The 25491-nt window shown below is 42.4% G+C and overlaps 1 protein-coding gene across 1 annotated transcript; it reads left to right on the top strand.

Moving 5' to 3' along the window:
• Window positions 1-20: 20 nt before the first annotated feature.
• Window positions 21-24234, top strand: NXPE3 (neurexophilin and PC-esterase domain family member 3). Its single transcript, XM_009939436.2, has 5 exons — window positions 21-127; window positions 12443-13203; window positions 15169-15242; window positions 18452-18658; window positions 19575-24234. The coding sequence occupies exons 1-5, from the start codon at window positions 35-37 to the stop codon at window positions 20123-20125; spliced, it is 1686 nt and encodes a 561-aa protein (XP_009937738.2). The 5' UTR covers window positions 21-34; the 3' UTR covers window positions 20126-24234.
• Window positions 24235-25491: the final 1257 nt, after the last annotated feature.

Raw genomic sequence — 25491 nt, 5'->3', positions numbered from 1 at the left:
CGTCTAACATGGGAGGGAAAGACACGAATGGACAATGTGGCGTGACTCGTTCAGACTGCAGATCTTCTGCCTGCTTATGGCAGTACTGGCTGTTGTGGTGCTGGTCCATAATTTCTTTCAGTTAGAGGTAAGTGTAGCCTGTTTCTTCTCCAAGAGGGCTCGAGCAACATTATTCCTCTTTGAGGGTAAGGTTAGAATTGTGACTGACAGCATTTAGCTACAACTTGGAAACAGAAAATTCAGACTGGAAGGTGTATCTGGAGGTATTTAATCCAACACCTGCCTCAAAGGACTGACTTCAAAGTTAGCTTGGATAGCGCAGGTTATTGTTGATTTGAGTTTTGACAGCCTTCAAGAACGGTCAGATTTCACAGCCTGCCTAGGCAGTTGTGGTACTGCTCCCCTCTCGTAGCGAAGAATGTTTCTCTTATGTGCAGGTGGAAATTTCCTTTTGTCCTTTTAGTGCATACTTCTGACTCCAGTTCCACTGTAACTCCCCTTTAGGTAGTGAAAGACTGCAGCTGGATCCCCTCTGGGTCTTCTCCGGACTTTAAAAAAAAAAAAAAATAAAGTCTAGTTCCCTTAGAGTCTCCTTGCTGTCATGTACTCACAGTCCCCTCTAATGATCTCAGGGGTTCTTAGCTGGTGTCTGCAGTTTGACTCTGGGACAAGGTGTCCAAAAACCAGACACAGTCTTCTAGGTGTGGCTTCACGAAAGTCATGTTGAGGAGAATCACCACTGCTTGATGAGCTGGTTATGGTCTTGTTAATTCATTGCCACAACGTTGTGCTGTTTGCTGTGGTCAGCTTGCTGTGCACCAGAACCCCTAGGTCTTTTTCTGCAGAGCTGCAGCCTGTATTGATGCAACTTTTCTTTGCCTTTTCCCTTTTCCCTCTGTTGTGTCCGACTTGCATATTTCTTTGTTTTACTTATGACTTCAGTGCAGAGGTACTGTCAAACTGCATTAGTCAGTAACCCCAGACTAAAGTCAAGGCAGATAAAATCACCGAGGGTCCGTTACCGGGAGCGCTGGAGGCTGACCCTGCCTGTTGGCTGCCTGCCTGGCCAGACTGTCCAGCGCGGCATTTGGTGGGTGAGCATAATAATGCTTGGCCTAATACCTCGTTAAATTATAGTTATCTTTTATGCATGTTAGCCAATCAATAATTGCTTTATGCTTTTAAGTTGCATGTATCCTGCTTGCAGAGTCTTTTTTCCTCCTGGCTAGTGATGCCTGAATGAAATGATCCGAAAGAGGGGCTGTAAAATCTCCAAGAAGATACATTTGAATTGGAAGAGGTTCAGATAAGGGCAAGGAAGATGTTTGAGAGGTCTAAAATCATAAGTGACACAGGACCAATAATTAAAGAATGAATGTTTGTTACCTGTTCCTGTACTAGTGGAGACGTTAAATAAAAACTGCAGATGCTGAATTCAAAGGAAGCAGGGATGTTTTTCTATGGATTGCAGCAAAGCTGCAGAAGTCCTTGCCATAAGACTGTGTGGCTGCTAAAAGCACATATTCAAAAAGTCTGGATGAATTCATAGAAGAAAAATCCATTAGGGGATACTAAATCTTAAAGATGTCAACCCTAAGTGCTTAAGAAGTCTCTAAGCCATAAAGTGCTAGGAGCTGGATTGAGTCTTCAGGAGGAAGTCCCACAACATATTTGACCTGTATTCTTTTCCTGCATGCCTGCTGTTGGAAACTACTGGAGACCAAAATACTGTGTTTGATGGACCTTTGGTCTGAGTTCGCATGATCATTTTTGTGTAACGTAGAAGGCAGCTTTGCTTTTGTTGTCTCTTTCTGTGTTTTTTGGCCTAGGATGTTGCGTGAAGTTTTGAATCTTAGACTATTTTCTTTCTTTTTTAAAATTATGTTTGTTAGAGAAAAGGGTTCTGGCAGAGCTTTGAGAGTGAAATGAAAAATGCAGCATGGGTGTTCGCTCTGTGCTTTTTATTGCGGCTATTCAGTATAGATATCTGTGTGGCTTTGTTGACCTTTGTTTACATATCTGATATTCCAAGCTCAGTTAAGTACTGTGTTGCTGGTAAATCTTTATGCTGTAACATGCAACTCTAACCATTTTTGTTGTCTTGACTTTTCTGAATGGACCTGTGCTGGTATTTGTCTATCTTTGGCATAGCTTTCCAGGCAGTCTAGTATAGGTATCTGTGCTCATTCTTTTCAGTCAGAGATCAAAGCCAGAAAAAGCCTTAGAAAGCTTTCACAGAATATCTGTAACCAAATCCGTTCAGGCTCTGGAAGGAGGGCTTATTGTTGGTTACAGTTGAAAACGTGTTTGTAAATGCATCAAACATTCTTCTCATCCCCAAATCATCTGATATAGCTGGCTAAAGCTAAAGAGCGAAGGCAATTATCAGCTAGCCTCCACACTTTTTCTCTTTAGGATTTTATACTTTTTCATGTTGGAATCTTCACTCTGGAATTCTTAAGCTACCAATGATACCCTCTCAACAGTCCTACCCATGTCGGAATTTCACTTTTCTTACTTTGTGTTTAAAAAAAAAATAAAAAATCAAGCTGTCCACAGAGCATTTGCTAGCCTGCTTATTGTTTAATTTGCTTTTTAGTATGGAGTAATTCCTCCCTTGAGGTCTGCAGCTGACAACTGCATTATAGTACCAGAAGAAATGTATTTTTATTTTATTACCTTTTTTTTTTTTTCAAACACAGCCAAAAGGATAAAACGTTCAATAATTTTCCACAAAGTATCAGTTTGTTGCTGAGGAGCAACATCATGCCTTTAGGAGACAGGAGAGTTTGTATATTTGTACCAATTGCTGTTACAGCAACAGAACCACTTCAGGACTGGTTGTGAGCATTCCTTTATTTAAGAACACTTAGAAAAGAGAGTGCAGGGGGAGAGGGGAAGATTTTTGCCAGAATGAAGGGGAATGCTGTGTGGAATCAAACAGCTGAAACTGAACAAAAGAACTACGTAAAAACTTTTTTTATTCTTGCTGCTAAATTGCAGGTGCCTACAAAAGACAACTGCATCATCTTATTTGGGTTATTGCTGGAACATTTGTCTGTCAGGTGATGGCTTTTTAGGATTGTCTTTGACATTTAGAGTAACAGCACCCACTCAGTGCTCTGAGACAGTAAAGACAGCAAACTGATTTCACACCTGTCGTAGACAACAAATAGAGATAAAGTACCTGGAGTGTAAAATTACTGAAAATCAGACTACTGACCTTTCAGTAATTGGTATCTGTTCAGTTTCAGATATTGTTCTCTGCATAAATTAAGACTCTCTATTGGACAAATAAAACTTTTTCCAACCCTCATGCCTGTCACCTGGGAATCTCCTGGGATGTTTCCTGCTCTAATGTTAGTGACATAAGCAGGTTTACAGCAATTGTTCTGAAAGTACTAGGCCAAGTTGAGTTACAGCTGGTGGAGGATATTGGGCTTTGAGCAAGAGTTCCACCTTCTCAGCAGCAATTAAAATACTTGACATTTTTTATCAGCCACCAGCATTATTGCATTTAACTGAGGACAAGTGTTCACTGCAGGTCTAACCAAGTACCCTGTGACCCTTCTAGAATATCTTTGAGAGCACGACTACCTGGGTGGACTATATGTTGTATCTAATTTTTGCTTAGTTGGCAGTGAGAATGCTAGAAGCTGAGTAGTTGAGCTGAAACTTTCATTAGTTCTCCTGAGCATACAGCTTCCTTTTTTTCCTGTTTATGACATCTCTTGTTCACCAGGAACAGCTTGTGGATTTGTTTGTGCTTAATTGACATGTAATCCGTTCTGTCCTGCCTGCGTTACTTGACAGACATCTATTAAATTACTCTGTGGTCACATTTGGGTTCTGGTTAGCTATGAAATGCAGCAAATAAAAAAAAGCACCACCCCCACCCCCCCCAACAAAAAACCCTCAAACCCAACAAACAAACAAACAAACCCCCTTGGGAATTGCACTCAAAATGAAGACACCTTGAATGGAGTATATGTGAAAATAAGCAATGCAGGGTGAGTGTTATTCAACGTGGAGACTGTTAAAAACTAAAAGAATCTGGATCATAAAGGAAGAGGACTCTTGAGAAATCTTGAGAAACACTCTTTATCTGCCCTACTTAAAGAACTTTTATTTGGTTTTGGCTACTGGCTAGAGTAGAGAGTCCAGAGTTCTGCACGGGCTCAGTATGACTGCTTAACATGCAAGAGCCAGAGAGATTTGGAAATGCCAGTGAAAGAGGGGGTAGGAAATGGAGTGGGGACAGGCTAAGCTATTAATCTGCCTCAGGGCAAGCTGTGTGTATCCTTAGGGGTAGGAGAACTTGGGCACTTGTTTGGAGATGAGCCTGGGAAGCACTTAAGAAAAGAAGATGTTTTGTAAAGCTTTTCTATTCCAGTCAAGGATCTTCAGTATGTTAATTAACTCTGAAACTTTCGCTGTCTTAAGTGGGAAAGGGAATCTCTAATATTTTCTCCTGTGAATAGCATACATGGTGTAGTTTACTTTCACCTGTAAGCTTATGATTCTGCGATCGTACATGATACTGTTTGGGCTTAGGAGAGGGCTGTGAAGATGAACATAGATCTTAGAGAGAGAATGGTCCTTCAGGGTGTTGAAGAAGCTCTGGTTATACCTTTACAGGTATGGTCTATTCTGCTTAATGGGTCATAACCTGGAGATACTGGAGTTGAAGTGTCAGTGCTTGTCTGGGACCTCAGCTGCATACAAGTGAATAGCTTTGGCCTTGTGCTTTGCTAAAAAGGCTGTGTAGGTGGACTGCTTTCGAGACATTGAAGTATGTTCTCGGCTCTATTTTCTGAATGTATGAGTTGGTTGGCTTGGTGTTCTCTGCACCCATTTTCACTGAAAGGTAGGGGTAGGCCCTTGGAAAGACTTCAGAAAGGCTAGCTGGGCCATAAATGACGTCTACATCTCTGACAGAAAGACTGGGTTAAAAACTGAAGAAATCTATAGAAGGTTAAAAATAGTGATAGGTCTGTTTTTAAGGCCTAGTTTGACAACCCTCTCTCTCCTTCATTTGAAAGGATTTTTTTTTCCATACCTCCCCACCCCTTCCCTCTTGAAGTACCAACCATTGGAGAACCAGGTGAAATACAGAAACTTGCTTTTGAGAGCTTACACTGAACACAAAAATTAATCAAACATAAGTGTTCTCCCTCTCCCCCCCTCAGAAAAATCACAGAATCACAGAATGGTAGGGGTTGGAAGAGACCTCTGTGGATCATCTAGTCCAACCCCCCTGCTGAAGCAGGGTCTCCTACAGCAGGCTGCACAGGACCTTGTCCAGGTGGGTCTTGAATACCTTCAGAGAAGGAGACTCCACAGCCCCTCTGGGTAGCCTGTTCCAGTGCTCCGTCACCTTCAGAGGGAAGAAGTTCTTCCTCATGTTCAGACGGAACTTCCTGTGCCTCAGTTTGTGCCCATTGCCCCTTGTCCTGTCACTGGGCACCATTGATAAAAGTCTGGCCCCATCCTCCTGACACCCACCCTTAAGATACTTATAAGCATTTATAAGGCCCCCCCTCAGCCTTCTGGTCTTCAGGCTGAACAAGCCCAGCTCCCTCAGCCTCTCCTCGTAGGGGAGATGCTCCAGTCCCCTCATCATCTTTATAGTCCTCCGCTGGACTCTCTCCAGTAGCTCCTGATCTTTCTTGAAGTGGGGAGCCCACAACTGGACGCAGTACTCCAGATGGGGCCTCACCAGGGCAGAGTAGAGGGGAAGGAGAACCTCCCTCGACCTACTGGCCACACTCTTCTTAATGCACCCCAGGATCCCATTGGCCTTCTTGGCAACCAGGGCACACTGCTGGCTCATGTCCGTCCACCAGGACACCCAGGTCCCTCTCCACAGAGCTGCTCTCCAGCAGGTCAGCCCCAAGAGTGTACTGATGCATGGGGTTGTTCCTCCCCAGTTGCTTAATAATTTTTGCTGACTGAGACATGGTTATTACCAGCTTGTTGGATGCGTCAAAATACATAGCTAACTTTTAAAAATATTTCCATGCAGTATTTTCTGTTATGTATATGCATGAACAAGTGAAAGGAAGAAGTTGTGAAGGTATCCAAAAATAGAAACTTGGCTTAATTCAAGAATGCATATAGGCAAGATTTAAAGTAGAACTATGCCTGAGATCCGTTTTCAGCTTTGCCTGAAATTTACTGGATTAATAAAAGTGCTGTGCAGTGATATGCTTGCGTTTTTGCCTGCTGTGATGGAGAATAGAAATAATCACGAATTACGTCAGATGGCCTGCAGGAAAAATTTGTTAAATCCTGGGTGGAAATGTAAAACAGAAGCAAAAGCTTCTGTTGTGATAGTAACATTTTGTGTATCTGTGGATACCTGTCAATTTACATTTTATAGTTAAAATGTAACAATTTACAATTTCAGGTTTTATAGTTCACACGGGTATCAGACAGAGAAGATTCTGTGTATCCATCCTACATCCTAGTGTGCTCATTATCCTCTTACTCTTAAGCTGATCAAAACCAACTTCTTATGTAACAGTCTTCAAAAGCCTGTGTGTTTCTATCGCTTGTTAGGTTCACCTTTCTTCTAAAAAAAGTGTGGTGAATCTCTGTGTTGTTCAAATGACTTTAATATACTGGCAAATTCAAACAAATTGTAGCGGCAAGGGGAAACTACTTAGTATGTACATGTACTCAAGGTGTTATTTCAGTGGAGTAAGAAAGGTTTATAACAATAAATAGGGCTTTAATGTAAGTGCTGGGTATTTTAGTATATTGCTGAGCAGCTAATTATGGAGGAAGTGAACAGAAAAAAAGTAGGAAATTGGTAAGTACAATGCTCTTTAAAAAAATTTCAAATAGCATAGTTTTAAATTTTAGCAGTCTTTCCAGTCTAAACTAGCATATTCTCTGGTGCCGTGTGGATGGTACATCGCATAATTTTAATGTTCACTTGAAAGACAATTTTGCTTTTCTGTGAAATATAAGTATGAATAAGTTCTACTATATACACCTGATAATTAAGTACTCATTAGCTGCTGATTTTGTGTGTATTTGAGGTGTAAGTTTGGATTTGCTGATTAGAAATCTCACAGGTAGCTCTGGAGTCTTAGACTGTGCTATTTTTAAAATTTCTCTAATGCAAACCTGCAAAACTGTGTGATGTTATGAAGAAGGTGGTGCTTCTGTAGTCATATGCATAAAAATACAGCTTTGGACACTGATCTCAAGTCACAACAGAAGCCCCCCTTCTTAGCCTAGCATTGTATTTAACTATTTTAATTTTTAAACTCCTGTGCGGATTAGGAGATGCTTTGCTTGTGTTTTGTTTGACTCTCAAAGAGGTTGTATATAGGTTTTAAAATCTTAATAAAGAATAAATGTGGTTTAACCCCAGCCAGCAACTAAGCACCAGGCAGCCACTTGCTCACTGCTCTCCCGTCCGCTCCCAGTGGGATGGGGAGGAGAATTGGAAAAAATGGTGAATCTTGTGGATTGAGATAAAGACGGTTTAATAGGACAGCAAAGGAAGAGAAAATAATAATAATAATAATAGAATATACAAAACGAGTGATGCACAGTGGGATTGCTTACTACCCACTGACTGATGCCCAGCCCATGCTTGAGCAGTGATCCCAGCCCCGTGACCAGCTCCTCCCAGTTTATATAATGAACATGACATTTTGGAAATGAGTCCTGTTGTCTGATTCAGTTCTTTCTGGGGTGCCATGTTGACATAGGACTTGCTTTTCGAGGCCCAGGATGGTGTTCTGAGCGTGGCATGGGGTCACGGAGTATGTTTCCAGCCATCCGGTGGTTGCTTCCACCATTGTGAGCACATGGTGCTTGCCTTGGTGGGTTTGTGGGAGTGTGGTACAATCAATCTGCCAGGCCTCCGCTTATTTATTTCAGCCATCATCCCCCATACCATAGAGGCTTTAACAGCTTGCCTTGCTTGATTGCAGCACGTGTTTCACATTTATGGATAACCTGTGCAATAGTCCATGTCAAGTCCACCCCTTGGTCACGAATCCATCTGTATGATGCATCTCTTCCTTGATTGCCTGAGATGTCATGGGCCCACTGAGCTATGAGTAATTCACCCTTATGTTGCCAGTCCAGATCCACCTCAACCAATTTAGGCTACAGACTCTTTAGGAAAGACAGGCCAACAAGGAGTGGTGGTGGAGTTGCTCTGTATGTGAGGGAGCAACTGGAATGCATTGAGCTTGGCCTGGGGGCAAATGAGGAACAAGTTGAAAGCTTGTGGGTTAGAATCAAGGGACAGGCTCACACGAGTGACATTATGGTGGGTGTGTACTACAGGCCACCTGACCAGGAGGAGAAGGTTGATGAGGCCTTCTACAGGCAGCTACAAGCAGCCTCACAATCACAGGCCCTGGTTCTCATGGGGGACGTCAACCACCCTGACATCAGCTGGGAAGACCATACAGCTAGGCAGGCACAATCCTGGAGGTTCCTACAGAGCATCGATGACAACTTTCTGATGCAAGTGGTGGAGGAACCAACAAGAAAAGGCGCTCTGCTGGAGAGAGCCCAGCGGAGGGCTACAAGGATGGTGAGGAGACTGGAGCATCTCTCCTACGAGGAGAGGCTGAGGGAGCTGGGCTTGTTCAGCCTGAAGAAGAGAAGGCTGAGAGGGGACCTTATAAATGCTGACAAATATCTGAAGGGTGGGTGTCAGGAGGATGGGGCCAGACTCTTTTCAGTGGTGTCCAGCGACGGGACAAGGGGCAATGGGCACAAACTGAAGCATAGGAAGTTCCGTCTGAATATGAGGAAGAATTTCTTTACTCTGAGGGTGACGGAGCACTGGAACAGGTTGCCCAGGGAGGTTGTGGAGTCTCCTTCTCTGGAGATATTCAAGACCCACCTGGACAAGGTCCTCTACAACCTACTGTAGGTGACCCTGCTTCGGCAGGAGGGTTGGACTAGATGACCCACAGAGGTCCCTTCCAACCCCTACCATTCTGTGATTCTGTGAATTCAATCTTGGCAGCCTGATCCACCTGCTGGTTGTTTTGGTGTTCCTCAGTGGCCCGACTCTTAGATACATGGGCATCTACGTGACGTACTTTTGCAACCAGCTTCTCTAGCTGGGAAGCAATATCTTGCCACAATGGAGCAGCCCAGATGGATTTGTTCTTGCCTTGCTGTAGCCACCCAAACAGGGCATTTGCCACCATCCATGAGTCAATATAAAGACAGAGCACTGGCCATTTTTCTTGATCAGCAATGTCTAAAGCCAGCTGAATGGCTTTCATTTTCTGCAAACTGGCTCAATTCACCTTCTCCTTCAGCAGTTTCTGCATCTTGTCTTATAGGACTCCATATGGCAGCCTTCCACCTCTGATGCTTTCCCACAATACGATCGGACCCATTCAGTGAATAGACCATATTGCTTCACATTTTCTGGCAGTTTCTCCACAGCTGAGATGCAGGCCTGTAGGGAGGAAGAAAGACACTCTTTGTATTGCTGGAGTTGACCAGCCGATTTATCCACTGTTTGTCCCTCTCTATCTTTCCAGGTCATTACTGCCAATGAGCTGGCATATGATGATGGTGTGCTCTGTACAAACTTCCACCACATGGGTTGTGTGCAATTGACTTCATCTGGATCTTTGGATAACTGCTCGTGTTCAGGTCATCATAAATCACCTCTAGCATGGCTAATTCCCTCAGGTGCTGGATGCCTCTCTCCATGGTGGTCCACTTGCCTGGGTGACATAACATCTTGCTTGAAGGGAGACCTTTCCTTCATGCCTGATAGGAGTCACCTCCCGAGTCTGAGGACTTGTGCCCCTTTTCCAATCGCTTTGTCAGTGACCCCTTCCCTAAAGAGGGATCCCAGCTGCTTGGCTTCCCTACCCGCTTAATTCCAGGCTACTGGCCCCATTATCCCAGCATTGGAGCAGCCAGGTGACAATGTGCTTACCTGGACGACAGCTGAATTCCCCTGGCATATCTTGCAGGTCACTCAGGGATAGAGATTGGGTGGTTACTGTCTTTTATGAGTTCTTCCTCTCCCTCCAAGGAAGAGGAGGAGAGCTACCACCAAGTTCTTCCTCTGGGGGAAGTGGGGAGTTCCTCCTCTTCTTCCTCTTGTGCTCGTGATGGCCCTGCTTCAGAGCAGTCTGCTTGCTTGCTGGCAGGGCAGTATGCTTCTTCCTCCTGCTCCCTCTTAGGAGAAGATTTTTCATCCCTTACTAACTCAGCTGACTTCCAAGATTTCTTCTTGTGTATAGGGGCAACTGATAGCGGCACAGGTTGATTCCCTGGTTCAGCCACAGCTCCTGTTGCTGGGGCTGGGGTAGCCGCAGTGCCTGTCATTCTGTTGTCAGATCCAGAGACCTTCTCTTCCCCTTGAGGGTGCTGAATACTGTGGAACAGGGTGGCTCGGTAGGCATGGGACAGGCCCCAGCACGTTGCAGTGATTTATATCTCTCTGGAATTGCCAGGGTAACAGCATAGTTTTTCCAAGTATTTTACTAGTTTTTTAGGATTCTGCACTTGTTCAGGGATGAAGTTCCAGAACACCAGAGGTGCCCACTGTCCTAGGTACTTGCCCGTACTATCCCACACACCCTGCCACTCAGAACTGTCTAGCCTCAGGACAGATCTCTGGGTGATATATTTAAATAGTAGTTCAACTCTAAACAAGACCTGAAACACTTTCAGGATTCATAGCAATAAGAGCATGCTGGCTTGAACATCCCAAGAGTATTCAAAATTCTCAAGAGCTATTGTAACTAGCCTGAAGGAGAAAGGGAAGGTGAAAGAGAGGGGGAAGTATCCCTCTCTGTCTTCCCAATAGATTGGTTCTATGAGGAGAAAAGGTAAAGAGTGTGATTATCAATACTGTCCAAAAGATGGCACCAGAGGTACAGAAATGACAGTAATGCCAAGTATAAATACCACAGTAGTCTCATGACCAGTAATGTTATCATATCATAAGATAATATTACACAGTACAACAAAATGATAATCCCAATCCATCTCCCAGAGGTGATAAACAGCACCACAGGGAATATATACTCCAAGTAAGAGTTTACATAACACAACCAAGTGAACAAATAAAACAACATTGTGACCAGTAACTAGTAAACTAATATAATGAACGTTTATAACAAATTTGTTTTAACACTCTCTGGTCAGATCTGTCGTTACCTCAACCCTTTGTGCTCCATATTGGCTGCAAACAGGACTGTTGTGGTTTAACCCCAGCCAGCAACTAAGCACCATGCAGCCACTCACTCTCCTGCTGGTGAGATGGGGAGGAGAATTGGAAAAAAAAGTTGAAACTCATCTGTTGAGATAAAGATAGTTTAACAGGACAGCAAAGGAAGAGAAAATAATAAAAACAGAATATACAAAACAAGTGATGCACGGTGCAATTGCTTACGCTCCGCTGACTGATGCCCAGCCCGTCCCCGAGCAGCGAGTCCCGCCACCCGACCAGCTCCCCCGGGTTATATGCTGAGCATGACGTCATATGGTGTGGAATATCCCTTTGGCCAGTCTGGGTCAGCTGTCCTCGCTACGCTCCCTCCCAGCTTCTTCTGCACCGCTTTGCTGGCAGAGCATGGGAAGCTGAAAAGTCCTTGACTTCGTATAGGCACTACTTAGCAACAACTACAGCATCAGTGTGTTATCAACATTATTCTCATACTAAATCCAAAACACAGCAATGTGCCAGCTACTAGGAAGAAAATGAACAAACAGTTAGGGGGTTTTGGCCTGTTCAGTCCTAACTTGTCCTAGACTATTATACTTGCTCGCCAGTTCATTAATTCATCGTGCCTGAACCATTCCTTTTTTTTCCCTCCATTTCCTTCAATCTGTACATTACAGGGAAACCTGTATCTCAGATAATTAGATAAGAAGCAATGTGAGAGTGACCGCGTAAACAACTGCAGCTGCTACATGCAGCAGGCTTCTCTGTAAGGCATGTGTAGAGGGTCCATCAGATTCATCTGCAGTGTAGTATCTCGAAGAAACCCTGTTTCCTTGCTTTATATTGGGCAGCTATTAGACCTCATTGCACTCAAAGAAGTAAAATGTTCCTACAGTAAGAAAATTAAACAGGAATTACAATTTACTGTTTAGTCATACAACCTTTTGTAATTTTTTTTTCGCATTGCTGGTATTTGCAGAATACACTGGTAGCTAGAATACTGCAACAGAAAATATCTGCCCTGATTTCTATAAAAGCCTCTTTGCCAGTGCAGGGTGACCACAGGTTGTCCACCGTTTCTTTAGAAAGCCCACGGTCAGGGTAATAGATTTGTGTCTTCTAGTAAAGTTGCTGCGTTTGGTCAGCTTCAAAGCTGTGTAAAGCAAATTGCAGTTTTTGGGATGATTTCCTGACAAAGCATCCATTATTCATAGCGTTTCATTTAATAGCACAGTTTCAGGTAATCTTTTTCCTCCCCAGCACCTGGATGATGACATAGTTTCAGAATCGAATTGGATAACAGAAAACAATGTCCAGCGTTTTCTGTCACAGACAACCAAAACTACCAGAAAGCCTTACTGTGGGTATAAGCAGCAGACTTTGTCCAAAAGAGAACAAGTGGAACAGGAATCGTTGCTTGCTGCAATACAGTGGCCAAAACCCCCTGATGGCGAAATCGCATTTGTACGAAGCACTGACCCTGCGCATAGCGATTTTGTGTTTGTGAAACCCAGCAGGTTCTTCAAGGTGGGTGATCAGTTAGAGGTGCTTGTTCGTATGAAGGACTTCCAAGGCAAACCCAAGCAGTACGGCGGAGACTATCTACAGGCTCGAATTCACTCTCCTCTGCTGAAAGCTGGAGCAACAGGAAGGATTATAGATTGCCATAACGGCCTTTACAAAGTCTTCTTTACTTTGCTGTGGCCAGGAGAGGTCAAAGTTTCCGTGTCACTTGTCCATCCGAGTGAAGCAGTTCAAGTCCTCCTGCGTTTGCGAGAAGAAAGGCCAGACAGGGTCTATTTCAAAAGCTCATTCAAGTCTGGGAGGTATTCAGAAACCACCGAGTGCAATGTTTGCTTGTCTGGAGATCTCCCGGTCTGTAACTTCACGGATCTCTACACGGGTGAGCCGTGGTTCTGTTACAAGCCTCGCAAACTGTCCTGTGCCAGCCGAATCAGCCATGCCAAGGGTGGGTATCAAAAAGGTCTTCTGACACAAGACGAAAGCCTCTTTTTCCAAAGGTATGTATGTGGTTGAATTTATATACATTCAGTCAAGTAATTTTTATTTAAAAGACAAGCTCTAGATTATTGGTGAAATATGACAGATTGCCTTAATGGAGGTGTGTGTCTGCAGGAGCAGGCGTTTGATGTGAGTTGTTGAAGATTCTCTTCCCCTCCACTCAGCCAGCAAGAACCTGGTAATCCTCATTTAAAGAAACTTGGAGTGTAGTTCTCTCTCTATGCTTTGAATCCAGCCCTGGTGCACCTGCCAAATTTCACAAGAGCATGCTGTCTAAACCTGCTGGTGGTTTGGGGACAGTTTCCTTATTTTTTGCTTCCATACCTCCGCTTGTAATACCAATAACAATGCCTTGGGATGTATTTTTGGCCAAGTCTGAACTACGTTAAAAAAAAGGTCCAGGTTTTAGGCTTATTTTTACACAAAATACAAATTGCTTTTGTCCTCAGCAAAAGTCATCTTACACGTAATGCAATGTGTTCCTTGATGCTAAGTACAGTGTTCAAATCTTAGGAATAATTTTAAGTCACTTGTGAAGAAAACACATGGTACAACAAACTGCTGAACAATACCTGCGCAAGTGAAAATGATCTGTACGTGTTTATATAAAGTGTCAAGTTAAATCAGTTTCACAGTCATTTTTTCTTCAGCATTCAGCACTTTAAAAAGCCACATCTCTGCGTGCATGGGTAGACGTGATAGGACTGCTTCTGTAAATATCCTCAGTTGAAATTAGACAAAGTTAGCTACTGTGTAGTGTCAGAATTGCAGTTTTAGGCTAATGCCTTGCTTTCCAAAAAAAGCTGTTGAAGGGAAGTGTTTCAACAGTGAATCCACTTGAGGCTTAAATTGGGAAAGATTTTAGAGTAGCAACTCCGAATACTTAGGATTAGGAATTAGGAAATCAGGAAAGTGCGAGTGCATGTTTGTAACTGAAGACTAGAAAACAAAAGTAAATATCAGTGGAATTGTTTTATGGCTATTCCTTATCAAGTTTGTAAGTGGGTCTTTTGACTTTCTCTGCCCTGGACAGTTCACTGGGAAAACGTGGCTGATGCCAATTGGTGGTGTTTCCAAATTGGAGTGGGGATTTTGGTTTTTGTTTGTTTCATTTAGCTCTGAGATCCTTGACTGAAAAGGCTTATAGAAATTCCAAATAATTCATTTCTTAAATGCAGAAAAATATTAGACAGGGATTCTCTTTAAAACAGCAACAAAAGGCAGGACCAGGGCCTAGTATTAAATCTCCGCATCTGCCACTGCTGTACAGTAGTGATATGTGCCTGACACGAAATGGTGAAAATTCCTTGACGTCCCCAAGGACGAGAATTCCTTGATGCCAGTGCTGGCTGGTGCCCTCGTTTTGCCCGGAGGGAGGCAGGGCTCACCGCTGCTGGCCCAGCCTGGAGCTCGAACCGCCGGCGACAGGGCTGCTGGAGCACGGCAAGCTCCGCTGAGTCCAGCGGAGCTGGCTGTTGGGTGGTGGGACTGAAGCTGGCAGCTGTCTGGATGGGGCAGTTGGCTATGGCAAGCGCCTGCAGGGAGCTGGTGGAGCTGGGGGCTGCTGCTGCTGCAGCGTACCCTCGCAGTGGGCTGTCTCCTGGCAGTGGGACGCATACCGCAAGCTGGGAACTTCCCGTCTTGGTGGTAAATCCCCCAGAGCTGCTTGCACACCTCTGATAGCTTGATAGCTTTACCTAGGTTTGTGCCAGTGAAAGTGGGCACAAGGCTTGTGTCCTAGTGTTCTGAAATTCTGAATTCTGACTGAGAACAGTAATAATGGTCTCAAGGAAGTTAATACAGAAAGAATTCGGATATAGGAAGTAGAGTAAACTTACAGTGAAATATTCTTGTTGTGAGTCTTATGTACTTATTAATGTCTTTTGTTCTTAATCCACTTGAAATACTGCCTTCAAATTTTACAGTAAATTTTACAAATTTTTTTTTTTTTTTTTTTGTTCAAGTGATGTGAATATCAAAAGGCCAATACTCTCCAGTGGACCTGATTCAGTGATTGTAAAGCCCAAGGCGTTTGCAGGTAAAGTGAACTTTGTAAGATCCTTGTTTGTAATTCAAAATTAAATTTATAAAAAGAACAACAGGCATGAGGTAATAATTGACTTGTTTATTTTCATAGCATGGAATAGAATTCGACTTCTGAATTTGTATTGGGAAGATGAAGGCATTTGGGTGTTACTGTAATATAAGTTCAGTACTAATAACAATTGTCTAAAATTACATACATAACTGGATCTTTAGCAAAAAATAATAATAAAAAGGTCTGTTCTCTTGCCAAAAGTCTCTTTCTTTCTAGCATTTACTCAGAGATATAAAATGTCTTGCAGTAACTGCTCACCAAACTCTGAAGTTAATCTAGCAAAACCAACTGTGTGGGGCTTCCTAATTTCTTTCTGTGTTAAGAACTTTGTCTAACAGATTTTGACAATTTGTATTTAAGTATTACTATCATTTGTGTTACCACAGGGTGCCAAAACCAACAGTTGTGGACCAGAACCTAATTGTTCTGTACCCTGTCTAAAAACAGAACAGAGACAGTCTGTACTAAAGTTAAACTTAGAGGTTTTATCTCATTTATATCCATGTGTGTGCTTTTTATGCCTCTAAAAAGCCTGTGTAAATTGTGATACACAGAGAATGACTTGTTAATTGAAAACTTTTCAGATATTTAAAGTTCTAGGAGTCTTTAAAAGGTGGGGTTCCTGACCTGAGCAATAAAGTCTTAATAGAAAACAGCCTACAGCATTTCTTGCTTTTGGTTTTGCTGTTCACTAAAAAACCCAGAGTGCTGCTGTTAGTCCAGCAGTGCTTTCCCCGCCATTCTTTCTCCAGAACCTTTATATGATGTGTTTTTTGTTACTTTTTTATCTTATATATTTCCTCACAGAAACTTCTGCAAATTTGAAATTCAATTATATCACCCTTTTTTCAGGAGTTACAGATGATCAAAGCCTGTCTGCATTTCCTGAGGATTAATGCTGGGTTAGAAAGGGTCGATAGGAGTAGCACAGCATTCCTCAGGGAAATTCTTTTTAGAAGAACAGTGTCTGAATAAATAAACTTAATACATTGGTGTAGTGATTGTGGATGTATGGATTTGTTAGGATTGAAGACATACCTAAATTCATTGTTCTGGTGGTGTTGTTTTTGCACATGCTTTTCTGTTTGCGGGTAAATGTAGATCAAGTTGATTTTTTAAAACTTTTTCTTTCTGAAATACAAGCTTTTATTTCTATTTTTCATGTGTAACTATTCAGATTAGAGCTTTTACTCTCTTCTATAAAACCCAAAGTAATGGATTTCTGAATTCTGGAGCAAAACTGGTATGAAACCATACACAGATTTGAAATGCTGGTATTAGGTTTAGTGGGAGGCACCAAAAAATTGTTCTAGTAGCATATTTAGAGATATATGCGTAGTCTAAGAATCAATTTAAGAGGTAAAAAATGGAAATATTTTTACATCAAAACTTAAGAAACAAACGAACAGAAGTTGTGAATTGCCATTATGAATTAGTCTTTAATTACATGACCATATGAAGTGTTTTTTCCTTTTCTTTGTGGGATTCCTGTTTCATACATATTGGATGAGTCAACATTACTAGTTGGGTTTTTTTACTCTTCCTTCATTGGCCCTGTTGCCTGATTTAAAGAGTCATCTAAAGATAAAATTTTCTAATGGCTTTTTATGTGGTACTCGTGATTATAGCCTTTGTGTTATACAAACATAATGGTAAGTGTCCCTGTGAGGTCTCGGGAGGTGAACATCTACCAATGCAAGACACAGAGAATATTGTATAGAAACAGTGAGACCAAAACTGCCTGTTAGGGATGAGTATTTAAAGATGCTTATAGTCTGATTTTTTCGAGTGTTTAGAGTTTGGCTACACCTGTGTTATAACGAAGCATCTACCAGAAGGTGCTTTTGGGCCCTGGAATTCCACTGCTTGTGCTTTTACAGTTAGAACGTTCCCTGGCATGATTTTGGCCATGGCAATGTGTGCTTTCCCAAGCAGCTGCAAGTTAGGACAGGGCAAGGACTGCTTTTAACAGGTAGTCTCTGCTCTGAGGTGGGTAAAAGTGTTTAAACAGCTGGCCGTGGCAGCTCCATGCAGCTGGTGTTTGTGTCAGGGAACAGCTCTGTACTTGTTCAGTTTAGGTATTTGAATACACATGTGGGAAAGGAGGAACCTGTAGTGACCTTGAGGAAGTTTGCTGTACTAGTATCATGCTGGTTACTAAGAGAAATATGGCAATGTTTGACTGACGTAACCATGAGCTTGCAGCTTCTCTTCCGGTGATCTCTGGCCCTTGCTTATAACACATCATCCAACTTCTGCAAGGTAAACAGGCGTCCTACAGAACGGAGCGTTCCTGCTGTAGTCTCATTACTTAGTCCTCGGAGGACTGCCTGTCCCAATCAGTAAAAGGGGAATGGGCTAGATATAGATAGCAGAGAGGAAGTATGAAATCCGTGGAATCAGAGACTCTCGTAATTCATACATTCAAAGGGCACGTATAAAATTCTTGGTCATAGCTTTAATTCTGGTGCTTCCTAGATTTGGAGTACTTATGCTTCGGACTTCACTCATCTCGCATGGAGCAGGAGTGTTGGACCGTGTGTGTGTTATTCTATAGATGGATTTTTTTTTTTCTTTAAGCAACTGTGAGTGGTATTAGGTTGTCACCTTGGGATTGGTGTCCTGTGCTGCAGGGGCAGAAGCTGGTCCCGCCGAGCAGCAGCGGTCTGCTGGGCTGCTGGCAGGGAGCGGCCTGTCTCAGCACTGCCAGCGGCGAGTGCCGGCAGCTGGGGCGGAGGGGCCTGGGGATGCTGGGGTCCAGGCCAGAAGGAGAAGATGCTCTGCTGATCTTTCTGCCTGTGCTCCTTTGTACATTTGCAAGCATCCACAATCAAGCACTTCTAAGTGTGAAAGATGTCAGATACTTACTATTTTTCACTTTATCATCAGAGATACCATTTAATTTAAACCAAGTTAAACTATAATGGTTCAGCCAACTCTGTCAGTAGTTGCAGATTTTGCTGCAGAAATAGAGGGTGAAATGCTTGGGCTTACAGAAATGTGGTGCATTGAGCTTTTTATTCTGTGTAGTACATCATACTCTTGCTTTAAACTAGGGAAGATGTTCATACATCACTGGCTGTATGTCCATAAAGATTACAGTGGCTGTTTTTGTTGCATGTTAATTTCAAAGAATTTTTCTTTTCCAGATTCAGGCAGTATGGACAGAGCTGAAGATCCCACAGTTTCCCCTTCTGGTTATTATTTTGAAGACCAGTGGAGGTCCAGAACACACTGGATCCATCATTTTAACAAGTCAGATGATATAACCAAGTGCTTACAGGGAAAAGTAATCCACTTGTTTGGAGACTCTACAATAAGGCAGTGGTTTGAATATCTGACAGCATATGTTCCAGGTTATTTTTTTTTAATTGATTTTGTCCTTGAAGACCTTTGCAAAGCTTTATTTCTCGCATCTCAGACACAGAGTTGATCTTGCTGAATGACAATGACAAAACAAAGGGAGAGGAAAGACAAAACATCATCAGAAGCCCAGGCAGAAAGACAGTTAGTCAAATGTTTGAGCAGACACTGGAAACTTGTAGACCTTGGAAATGGAGCCACAAGGTTTCTGCAAAGTTCTCTTTGTAAAATGTTTCACCAGTGAGGACCTCTCCTGTGGCTGTCAGTTAAGGGGGCAACCTGGGCGGAACGGCTTTAGTCACTTAGGATGCCTGCGTAAGGCCATGCAGCATCCCAGTAACGTGAATGAAGTAGCAAATGACCTCCTTTACTGTTGATTGGTTTGGGGCCCTTTCTTGCATTTCCCTTATTTTAACTTAGGTAACAGCATTTCAGTAGCCAATTAGATATTCCTGCCTTACCTCTAAAGTAGTTAAATTGTCTGAAGCAGACTTTGAGACTTCTTAATGCCTACAACTTGAAGTCATCTTTAAATTTAATGGAGTCCTAAAGTTGCTGGAAGGGTTTCCATGAACACTGGATGCACAGGGCAATGACTGAAGGAGTCTATTTGGAAAGCTTTTTTTGTGAGAGAGAGAGAAGAAAATGATTTGGGAAGCTTGGAAAAGGCATTGACAGCCTGGTGAAGTTGAAGTGCGCTGTCTTGCAAATTTCAACACGCATGAACTCCACTCTGAAATACGCAGTTAGCACATGTATAATGCTCATCTTCTGTTTCATTTTAGAGTTCTTAGAATTATGTTCAGATTTCCTTATCTACTGATAATGTTGCCTTGTGGTCCTGGCATCTTGTTGATAGTTTTAATCTCTTATGTAATCTTTCACTAATGCTTGCTATTGTGTTTTCAGATCTAGTGGAATTTAACCTGGGGAGTCCTAAGAACGTGGGCCCTTTCATGTCTGTGGACCTGAAGCACAATATCCTACTGAAGTTCCGCTGTCATGGGCCACCCATTCGCTTTTCAACAGTCTTTAGCAGTGAACTGCGCTACATTGCCAACGAACTGAATGGCATTGTGGGTGGGAGAAACACGGTGATAGCCATAACTATATGGTCCCACTTCAGCACTTTCCCTGTGGAAGTGTATATCCGGCGGCTGAGGAACATTCGGAGATCGATTATTCAGCTGCTGGATCGCAGCCCCAAGACTTTAATCGTCATCAGAACCGCTAACGTTCAGGAGCTTGGGCCAGAAGTGAGCCTCTTTAACAGTGACTGGTATTCCTTTCAGCTCGATTCTGTCATGAGGAAAATGTTCTCAGGAATTGCTGTGCACTTTGTGGATGCTTGGGAGATGTCTCTGGCTCATTACTTGCCACATAACTTGCACCCAAAAGAAGTAATTGTTAAGAATCAAATAGATGCATTTTTATCGTACGTGTGCCCTCTGCAAACTTAGCACAAGTGGGTATCCCTGTGTCGTCTTTTGCTGTAGCCGAAGTAAAGTTGCTCTTTGTCGGAGCAGTCTAATTATGCTGGAAGAGCTCTGGTTGTTGCATGCAGTATAAGCGGGGTGGCCTTATCTCTGGGTAGCGGTGAGGGGCAGTAAAGCAGAGTTGACTCTTCTGGCCATAGCTTCCTGCAAGGTTGATTCCTTTCAACTGTGTCATTCATATCTGATATTATTAAAGAGCACCTTAAATTAAACTGACAGGATTCAGTAAGAAATTATGTGGGTTATTAGCTTTATTAGTTGTCTGCACTGTATGCTTAATTTAATCTATATGACACTGATTCTGTTGCCAGGGTCTTGCTGCTCAGAACTGTGTGTGAAATCTGCAAAAGATTTTGGGAGCAGTCATTCTCTCAACATTCCAGAGTTTGAGGGACCTCCCCTCCAGTTGTATGTCGGAGAAGCACAGTAGCTGTTCTTGTTTCAAAGTCCTAATCAAAATATCTATAGCATTAAGTCATCCAGAATTTGCTGAAACATAATAAGAGTGCACTAGTTAGTCACCCTTGGTGTGGCTTACAGGTGGCTGCCAAATAATGCAAGTAGCCAGTATTTTAGTTTGTTTTCCTGTACTACTGAATCTCTCCTGAGCTTTGATACACTGTCTACTTCTTGATTTATCTGTAGTGGAGATATGTGTATATTATGACCTCAGTGAAGACACTGTCTCAGGCAGTTTCTGCAAGTTCAAGTTGCAGGCTCACCTACTTGAACCTTGAAGCGTATAGTAATGAAAGTGTTTCCCTTCCCTGTAAGATAAAACTATTCCGTTATGCTCCTGCAAAGCTGGCCTTCTGATAATTACTCTTGTACATCACTCACACATTGTGTCTGTATGGAGAAGCTAAGTGACCTGAATGCGCTTGACAATGTTTGCCAGTGGGTCGCAGTAACTGGCACACGCTAGGGGCAGGGCTGTGCAACGATGCCCCTGCTATGTCTGGCAGTTTTATCACTTATTCGTGAGCTTCCCTGCTGCCAACATGAAAGGTCAAAAAATCACACCCAAAAGCCAAACGCACAGAGGGTTGCCCTTCATGCAGATTCCTGGTAAATATTTTTGGTTTTGCTGGTGTGAAAGCTGGTGGCTCTGGGACCTCTTGGTGTGGTGTTTGCTGCTGCTAATTTGATTGAGCCTGTCTATAGTTTCAACTAGTAGCACTTTGAAAACAAAATTTTGATTAAATTCAGCCCCCAAACGAAACAGTGGAGAAGTGTTCCGTGCTGTCGTGTTTCTGGTCCACTTGGGCCCAAGGTAGTCGTTACCAGTGGCTTTACTGAGAAGTGTGTCAAAACAGCAGTGGAGTGCTGCTGAAGGAGCTCATCGTGCTTAAGGAGAATATGAAAGTTGAGTCTTTGTGAGGAAACTGAGAAGATAAAGATTAAGAAGCCAAATTGGTAGGGTGCACAGAGTGGAATAATTGAATTGTCTTCATATTAGACGTGTTTTACTCTCTGCCAGGTTTGCTGCTGTGTTAGGGAGATTGCGCTCTTATCGCTGGAGCCCCAAGAGAGCTGATGCTACCGGATGCAGGAACAGTGTTTTTTGTTTTATTCATTTTAAAGAACAACTGCAAACTGTTTTAAAAACAAATGTAAATGCTTTTAGTGTATATGAGTTGTCAGTAGCATCCATCTATATACTTAACAATTTTTAAAATGACTGTAGGAGTCGCGTACACTGAAATAGCATTTATTCTTAGCTTTTCAAACCAGAGTTAAGGACGTTCAGTTTGCTAGTTGCTACTGACAGCTGCCTCATGTTGTATCTGTCCATACATTAGCTTGAGATAACTTTTTCTTACTTTAATATGTTAATGGAAAGTTGTCCTCTGCTAAAAAAAGACCAATCAGGTCAGGGAAGGTAAACCACCACAATGCAAAATGACCTTGCATCTTTTCCAGATGTGTTTTTTAAAACAGTTAGACTGTAAGGCTTTCATGCTGAATAACAAATCTGTCCAAATAGTAGTAATGAAAATAAGACTTCAAACTTTTACTTTGAAGTAAGCTACTTAGTTTGTGGACTAAGCATTTGGTTTTCCTCATAAAGCTGTATCGTGTGTGAAAGTGTTGTGGCGGCATGTTTCTTCTCTGAATATTGTAGTGCTCACCACTGCTCTCCAACAGCAACTTTATACCGCTGTTAGGTACCAAGAACAGATACAGAAACACACATTTTTTGAATGTTTTGACAATTGAGGGAAAGAGAACAGGACTGCTGTTAGCAAAGATGTCTAATCACCTGCTGGTAGAACCCCTCCCTTTTAGATGAATTAGATTAATTTTTTTAATAGCAGATTAACTAACTTTTAGGTAATGAGCTTGAGGGAAATCGCCAGTTGATTTGGAATGAGAACCAATATTTCACCCCTTTGGGCTCTGGAATAGACGGGGACGAGAAAGGGAGAAACTGAGAATTTACTCGTGTTAACATGAAGACTGCGGACACTATGCTTTTATATCTCATTCAGTTGAATGATTTTTCGTTTCTATTCTTATCTTGTTACCAGCTGCACCAAATGTGTATGTACTGTCTATGGAAACCTAGAAGCAATAAAATATTTTTGAATCAGTTTCTTTAAACCTTTGAGCTTCCAAATGGATTTTAATGGGATCTTTGGTTGAGACGTTGGTTATTTTTCAAGTTACTTAATATGAAGCAGGACTGGAAAGGAATTTCTCAGTTGTGACTGAAGTGTCTTCCTTTACACATGAAAAATTAATTCAAGAGATTTTTCAAAGCCCTCTCTTCCTTTTCCTTCCATTTTCTTCACTTAAAGGGAAGAAATTGTACTATTTTTGATATTTTCATTCTTGTCCTGAGCCTTTTGATTATTAACCTTTCAACACAGAGATTTTTTTCTTTCCTTTTTCATTTTTTATTCAAAATCCAGCTCACTCAAATCCCAGCGAAAAAGACTGTATTTTTGTGGTGTTTATCAGAAGATTTGAGAGCAATATATTTATAAAATAAGTAAAATCCATTTTACAGATTAGACTGAAACATGGTGATTTTCTGCACCTGATTATTTTGAGAATCTTATTTCTCATATATGTTGTGTTAGGCTGATTTCTTCATTATAGAAATTAAGTAAAAACATTGTTTGAATTGTTGATGAAACAGAGGATAAAAAGCAGAAGTTCCACGTTTTTCAAGTTTTCAGTTGATTCTAATTTTATCTGCTATGCAGCACTATTGCAGCTCTGCCTTATGAAATTCAAATTACTGGTTTTCATTGTTTTACTTGTTAGAAGTAAGCATTTAAAAGTGGGAACTTTGCTTACCAGAAGGTCTGTATGACTTTTTACGTACTAGAGGTTACAATTCCATGTATATGTGACAAAAACAAAGATGTGAAGTTGTGTCCTGGGAAGGGTGAGAGTACTGGGGTTTTGTTGGGGTTTTGTTGTGGTTTGGTTGCAGAAGTGTGGGTTAAACATTGTTCCGTTCATGACAGTTTAAGTAACAGCAAAAAACTTCAATCACAAATGCATATTTAATTTATAAAGCCCTTACTCGTTAAGTCCAGATCACTTCATGCTTAGTGTCTATTCGTATATATTTATGCTGTTTGTAAAGCTCTTGTTATCTGTTGGTAGCAGCAAAGGACTCTATATCTGCGTGTTGGAAAAACAACTTGTTTTCAAAGGTTTTTTTTTCTATTATATGTATATTATTGAAATGCTTACAGTACAAAGAAGGCTCTAATGTCTTCTATTTCGTGATGTGATCAGAAAAACAATTTAAATAACCAAAAAGCTCGAAGAATAAAAAGTTCCTAAAAAAGAGGGCAAGTTTACTTAAACTGTTTCATCTGATTTAGTCTCAGCTTATCTTGTTTGCTGTAACGCCACATAATTTCTACTTATAGTTGCATAGTAGTTTCCTTAATTTCACCTATTAGATTTTTGTGCTGTGTGTTGGGTAGAAGTTTCACACTATGGTTATAGATTAAAATCACTTCAGAAGGTGTTTTTTTTGTTTTCCCGTAACAATGTGTATTTGGAGGGGAGTGATCTGTGCAAGCAGCACAAGCCTGGCATGAGACCTGGCGCTGAAGCACGCTGATGTCTCCTGTTGTCAGTGTATCAGGCCTGACACATAATAAAAGCTTGTAAGTAATCTAGGCTTCCTTCTTTGAGGGCTTCTAGAATAGAATAGAACAGAATCATTAAGGTTGGAAAAGACTTCTAAGATCATGAAGTCCAACTGTCAACCCAACACCACCATGCCTGCTAAACCATGTCCTGTATCTACATGTTTTTTGAACACCTCCAGGGATGGTCACTCCACCACTTCCCTGGGCAGCCTGTTCCAATGCTTTACAACTCTTTCAGTGAAGAAATTTTTCCTAATATCCAATCTAAACCTCCCCTGATGCAACTTGAGGCCATCTTCTCTCGTCCTATTGCTGGTTACTTGGGAGAAGAGACCAACACCTGCCTCACTACAACCTCCTTTCAGGTAGCTGTAGAGAGCAATAAGGTGCCCCCTCAGCCTCCTCTTCTCCAGACTAAACAGCCCCAGTTCCCTCAACCGCCCCTCATAAGACTTGTTCTCCAGACCCATCACCAGCCTCGTTGCCCTTCTCTGGACACTCCAGCACCTCAATGTCCTTCTTGTAGTGAGGGGCCCAAAACTGAACACAATACTCGAGGTGTGGCCTCACCAGTGCCGAGTGCAGGAGCACGATCACCTCCCTCCTCCTGCTGGCCAGACTATTCCTGATAGAAGCCAGGATACTGTTGGCCTTCTTGGCCACCTGGGCACTCTGCCGGCTCCTGTTCAGCTGGCTGTTGACCAACACCCCCAGGTCCTTTTCCGCCAGGCAGCTTTCCAGCCACTCCTCCCCAAGCCTGTAGCGTTGCATGGGGTTGTTGTGACCCAAGTGCAGGACCTGGCATTTGGCCTTATTGAACCTCATACAGTTGGCCTCAGCCCATCGATCCAGTCTGTCCAGATCCCTCTGCAGAGCCCTCCTACCCTGGAGCAGATTGACAGTCCCACCCAGCTTGGTGTCATCTGCAAACTTGCTGAGGGAGCACTCAATCCCCTCATCCAGATCATTGATAAAGATGTTAAACAAGACCCGACCCAAACCTGAGCCCTGGGGAATACCACTCATGACCAGCCACCGACTGGATTTAACTCCATTCACCACCACTCTCTGCGCTCAGCCATCCAGCCAGATCTTTATCCAGTGAAGAGTACACCCATCCAAACCATGGGCAGCTAGTTTCTCCAGGAGGATGCTGTGGGAAACGGCATCCAACTCAAGCAGCCAACGGGAAATGCTTCAGCTGCTTCA

Source organism: Opisthocomus hoazin, chromosome 1 (assembly GCF_030867145.1).
Source record: "Opisthocomus hoazin isolate bOpiHoa1 chromosome 1, bOpiHoa1.hap1, whole genome shotgun sequence".
Classification (NCBI taxonomy): Eukaryota; Metazoa; Chordata; class Aves; order Opisthocomiformes; family Opisthocomidae; genus Opisthocomus; species Opisthocomus hoazin.
The sequence above is the reverse complement of the archived record's forward strand: the minus strand, read 5'-3'. Positions and strand labels throughout refer to the sequence as shown.